At 40.2% G+C, this 5533-nt stretch overlaps 1 protein-coding gene across 2 annotated transcripts; it reads right to left on the reverse strand.

Moving 5' to 3' along the window:
- Nucleotides 1–602: 602 nt before the first annotated feature.
- Nucleotides 603–3970, reverse strand: LOC148025760 (inositol oxygenase 1-like). Of its 2 annotated transcripts, none has more exons than XM_087692998.1 (10): nucleotides 3632–3970; nucleotides 3455–3536; nucleotides 2382–2586; nucleotides 2243–2302; nucleotides 2093–2145; nucleotides 1854–1976; nucleotides 1697–1766; nucleotides 1460–1538; nucleotides 1271–1352; nucleotides 603–1134 (listed from the first exon to the last, which is right to left on the reverse strand). In XM_087692998.1, the coding sequence occupies exons 1-10, from the start codon at nucleotides 3796–3798 to the stop codon at nucleotides 1108–1110; spliced, it is 948 nt and encodes a 315-aa protein (XP_087549124.1). In that variant the 5' UTR covers nucleotides 3799–3970; the 3' UTR covers nucleotides 603–1107. The 2 variants fall into 2 exon arrangements, with proteins under 2 accessions (XP_087549124.1, XP_087549125.1); XM_087692999.1 differs by having other exon boundaries at nucleotides 2382–2602; nucleotides 3632–3799.
- Between the last annotated feature and the right edge of the window lie 1563 nt (nucleotides 3971–5533).

Below are 5533 nucleotides of genomic sequence, written 5' to 3' on the forward strand. Positions count from 1 at the left end.
GATCAAGCCAATCCTCAAGGTTGCATATGGTAAGATGGATGAAGGGTCAATCAAAGGGGTCTATTTACCTCATGGTGAGCCTTGCATTATGTAAATGTTTGCTAATGATAACAATGTAATGTAATTAGATACTTAGGGTGCCCCATAAGACTAGGGCACCCAAAGTATACTTGCAAAGAGGTTTGATTTGATGTTTTAATAGAAACAAAATTAAATTGCAAGGCTAGGTGAACAAATATAGGGGCTTATGGGGTGAATAATGGTGGTTCAAAATATGCTCCACATATACACTCTTTATTTGCTCATCCTTTACAATCTCTAAACATGTTGGAAAACATTTGAGCTGCTATATTCAAGGTGTATATTTGGAGCTACAAGGATAGCAAAAAAGTAGGTGACTACTAGTTGGGATCAACTCGTGAATGACAATCCCTCGTGCATGTTGTGTGTCATGTTGTTAGCTCTTGCAAGTAGTGCTTGAAGAAAATTTATTTCTCAACATAAAATTTTCACTAGGGTTTCTTGGCCTTCAATTTTAAGGGTGGTCCACATGGACAACTAGGACTTGAGAGAGAGAGAGAGAGAGAGAGAGAGATGATTGATTTTCGAGAAAATGGATGCTATTTCTTTTTTCTTTTCTAGTTACATATATGATATGAGTATATCCAGCAGACAGCACAGCAACCCCTTCCTCCTGTTTGAATGAGGAACGGGGGTGTACAAAGCAATGCCTGTAAAGATTTATACGAGCTAGTGGCCCCAAATATCCTAACATATGAGATTGCAAGGAACTGCACTGAATCACCTGGTGCATTCACCAACCAGGTAATTCACCAAGGCAACCCCTTAATCAATCTGCTCTTGTAGCAACAGAGCATTACCGTATGCCCTTTCGTTCACATTCAACAAATTTGCATCTTTATTCAACAAATCTGCATCTCTTTCACTGCAGCTATTGACATAAAAGATGAGGAATCCTGATCCTATGCCCTAAAAGTGCATGTGTATGAACAAATTGATAGAATACAAAGCTTCATTCAATTTGTGACTCTGACAATTGTCCAGGAGTAGAGCTCAAATAGGTTAATCAACCCATCCGATGACGAATTACCACCGCAAAGTCTTTGGAAAATACTGTACAATGACAAAAGAACAGAATCAATGAGTGTTTCATATAGCAATCTAATAGAATTCCTGACAGACTTTCACCAAGGTTGTCATAAACCAACATATAATGATAGACCCATTAAACAAGGAGGTTATTATTTACCTTCTCAATGAGAGACAAGTAATAGGGCATGACCTCCTCCACATTGATGCAGACCTTGCTCTTGCTGTAGAGATCATATTTGCTGTATCATAGGCATAAGATCAATCATTGATCTGAAAGCACTAGACCAGCTCTAGCGAGTACCCAATGAGTCTCTATAATGCAATGATAAGAAACTAAGGCACTCACTTGAACCGCTTTAGCCAGGGGAACATCTTGCGGTCAAAATCGTTCATAAATCTAGTGTAGGCGTTTTCACGGTGCAGTGCTGTAATATAGGAAAAGAGAGCAACAGTAAGAGATCAGTCTCATATTCAGATGCAAAAAAATTATAGCCGATGCACCATTCACCAAAACTAGACCCCTAAATCATTCATAACGCTGATATATAGAGCTAACTTCTGAATCAATCAGAAGATTCCTTACAGTAAAAAGAATGGTATCGGATGATAAAAAGGGCTTGTGGAGGCAGCGTTGTTTTGTTTTCTTTCATAACCTGTCGCAAAATTTCTCACACTGAAATATGAAAGAAGCCTTACAGAGCTGTTAATGACTAACCGAGCAAGATGCCAAACCCTTCTACCTGATACATGTATTCATCATGTCCCCAAGACATAATCAGGCTGTCCAATCCACATCCTTCTTCATACATTCCATTTTCTGTATTGAACTGAGGATTCTGAGAATCTGGATTGAACTTGAAAAACTGTAAAACAAAAGGCAACATAACATCTTACTGGAACAGAACCACAGTAAATCACAAGCCAAAACTCCAACGATTGCCAAGTGTGCAGAAGCAGTACATAAAACATCTTAGGTTACCTCCGAGTGAACAATAGATTTGTCAAAGGCACAACCCAAGGGAAAGGTGTCCCCTGTCACAGAAAGTTACAAAACTACATTGTGAATCGATTCACCTATTGCTAAAAATCAACTTGGGGGCGATAGAATATAGCAGTCCAAGTAACCCACCAACAACAGCCCATTGGGGATTCTCTCCAAATTTTGGATGGAGCAATACCTTCCCAAGATCTGCCAAACACACAACGTCTTAACATAACCCTATTTTGACACTGCACAACAAGATATCAGAAAACCTTCAAACACCTACCATGGATCAGCCCTGTAAGATGGAACCACTCTTCGTCGGGGTAATCTTTTCGGATAGCTTCAGCTGTTTGCAAGAGGTGTTCTATTTGGGGTTCATCAAGATCAGGGTCACTTTCATCCACATACTCATTAAGCAACTCACAACACTGCCAAATGCTCATCACTGCTTTGTCCAGATTGCAATGTTTCTGCCTCATTGCTAAAGCCTGAAATAGCCCCAGACTATAAGAAAAAATATAATCGTCCATCAAAACTGGAATGCGCCCACATAGTCAAATTAAAAATTTGAGAGAAATGCATTAAAGAACTGATGGCATTGTACTAGAGCTCTTTAATGCATGGCATGGCAACAAACGAAAAAATAGTAAGCAAGAAAAACAACATTTTTGGGCACTTTCTGAAAGACATTATAGGGCCTAAATGAAGCACATTAAGCCCTTGCTATCAAGCAGCAACGTATGAAGCTCCACATGCACTACATAAAGATTCTTCTCCTTAATGTGTGTATTAAACTTCAATACGATACTCTTCCTGCTAGTTTTAGAGTCCAGACTACTTTCTCTCTTAATGATTGCATAAAGCATTCTCTTAATGTGTATATTAAACTTCGATATGGTAACCTTCATGTCGGATCCAAACTACTTGCTCTTAATGACAGCATCAAGCTTTATTTTAATGTATGTACTAAACTTAAATGGGTTAACCGTCCCACTGGACTGAAACAACTTGCTCTTCATTGAGAGATGTCTGTCTTTTCTGCTAGATTGAAGCTTCTCTTGTGTTTCAATATGGTGTCATTCCTGCTGATTCAAGCCAACTCTTCTTCATTATTGTTATGTATTTCAACATGGCAATCTTCATACCAGTTCAAGCTAATCCTTCTTCATAATTTCAAATGAAGAAATGTTTTGCTTTGTAGCAAGGTTGAAGCTATATTTTGTGCGATCCTGCTGGATTGAATCTAATTTTAATCAATGGGCCTACTGAAGAAACAAGCACGACAAAAAGAGAGGAAAAAAGGGCAAAAACTGCTGTATGTACCAATGCATGGGTGGGATGGAGCTGGGGACTCACAAATGCATAAGTTTGGTTGGTGTGGTTGATTCTGTAGAACTCCTCGACTGTGGAGCTGCGCACGCTGTCGGCCTCGTAGAGTCTGCCACAAAATGTTTTAAAAACAAATAACGAGAGAGAGAGAGAGAGAGAGAGAGAGAGAGAGAGAGAGAGAGGGAGGGGGAATTGAATCTCTACCTGAATTCTTGCCCAAACGCATTGGTCCCCGGAACAGTGAAGGCCGAGAGCAGCAAGTTCTCGGCTATGGCCGTCAATTCATCTTCTTCTCTCGTCTCAAAGCTGGCATTATTGCAGTCGCTTAAGGCAGGGCGACCGGGCATGTCCACAACCTCGGCGGTCGCCATATCTCAGGCCTGAGAGAAATTTTTTCTTTCGCAAACCTTGTTAAAAAAAGAATGGGGGATGAAGCAGCAGCGATGGCGGACAAGGGACAAAAACACAGGGAGAAATAGACACGCTGGGGGGGAGAGAGAGAGAGAGAGAGAGAGAGAGAGAGAGAGAGAGAGAGGCTGGCTGGCTGTAGCGGCTGTGTGTGGGGGGTGGATGGGCGTTTGATTTATATATGGCGCCCTCACTCAATTTTTAAAAACTGTTCTATGCCTCCTCTCCTGATTTTTCTAGGTAAAGGAGGGAATAAAATAAATAGAAAAAAAAAACAGAATATCGTAATTTTTAAAAACTCCTCCTAATTGCCAGCCTGGGTCCCGAGAAACGAAAAGATTTGGCGTCCGAGTCAGCAGGCAGAGCTCCGCGTCATCCCATCCCATCCCCATCAAACCACCTCACTTCCTTTGCCTTTGCCTCTGCCTCGCCCTTTTTTTATTTAATCCACCATTTTTAAAAACTTTTGAATTTTAAAATCGCACTTTATTTATATGGCCTTTTGCCTCGTGCTTCATGAGGTCTCTCTCTCCCCCTCTCTCTTTTTTTAGGTTACCCAAACCTTCCTTCTTTATGTACCAAAACCTTCACAAAAGTCTTCACTGTTTACCGTGTCCACTTGGGTGTCATTTCCCCTCCCACTTGCCCTCCATAGGGTTGCATTCACACCTTACACAACCCCGTACCCGCTCACCGCATGCTACAAGTAGGTCTCATGTCACTGCTTCCATGCAAACACTCGTTGACCCTTCTATCTTGGCACAATCACAACCTCACATAGCCATGCTTGTCGCTGCAAGTTGCCACTTAAATAATCGATAAATGTGTTTAAAAATCCATTAAGGGAGAGGAATGATGGTAACCAACATCGTGAGCTCTCATTCTTCCCCTTAATAGGATGATGAAATCAACTGACCAAGTCAAATGGGTCATTAGACCAAAAAACATCACATCGACAGCTTATGGCCCATGAGTTATTCCCTTCCACCCTTTGCATAATGTGTCAACTTTGTGACCAAACCATCTATTCAATACTTATCATCAAGAGAAGACAAAATGCAACATGAACGTGAGGACTAGAAAATAATAGATTGACTCATTAAACTTCCAATAACTTTCTACAATTCAGAATTATAGCGCTCCATGATGCAAAGCAAAAAATTCTACACCTCCACTTAAGGGATGCATCATTGTAGTATATGCATATTGTTTGCAATAAGTTCTTCACATACATATTGATGGATGCACTAAATTGTGATTAACTTTTGTACACACATTTATGAATAGGTAGCTTGTTCACCCTTAGGCAATGGTACCAACTTCCCAGATTTATTAGGACCTATTCTATCCATCTTCATGTATAACTACCTCCCAATTCCAATGACCTATTTCCTCCTCAAAAGAAGCAGGTTTCATATCTTTGGTCTCCTTCACCGTTTATACGTAATGATTAAATCCGTAACCAGCAAGGTCAAATCATCAAATCAAATATCAAGCTTTAGTAGCTTGTGCAATCCAAATTCATTTGCAAATGCCTTAAGGCTACCTTGTGGTTTTTGTGCTCTAAAGTTTTCATGGTCACAATCCCAAACTCTTTATCAACTCTCTTGAACCCATTAGCGATAAGGGTAAAGTTGTCGAGTATCATTAAGAATCAAACACAAAAAACATATGTGTAGAGCATAGACAAAGAATATA

The sequence above is a fragment of the Lygodium microphyllum genome, chromosome 14, assembly GCF_053477565.2.
Source record: "Lygodium microphyllum isolate KBCC chromosome 14, Lygodium_microphyllum_v1.1.10, whole genome shotgun sequence".
NCBI classification, from domain to species: domain Eukaryota; kingdom Viridiplantae; phylum Streptophyta; class Polypodiopsida; order Schizaeales; family Lygodiaceae; genus Lygodium; species Lygodium microphyllum.

What these genes read in the sequence shown, in the direction of transcription:
- LOC148025760 (XM_087692998.1), bottom strand. Translation starts at nt 3,798, where the DNA reads ATGGCGACCGCCGAGGTTGTGGACATGCCCGGTCGCCCTGCCTTAAGC. An exon ending in TCTTACAGGGCTGATCCATG is followed by an intron (nt 2,303 to 2,381) that starts GTAGGTGTTTGA and finishes TGTGTTTGGCAG; the next exon opens with ATCTTGGGAAGGTATTGCTC. An exon ending in TCCCCAATGGGCTGTTGTTG is followed by an intron (nt 2,146 to 2,242) that starts GTGGGTTACTTG and finishes TTTCTGTGACAG; the next exon opens with GGGACACCTTTCCCTTGGGT.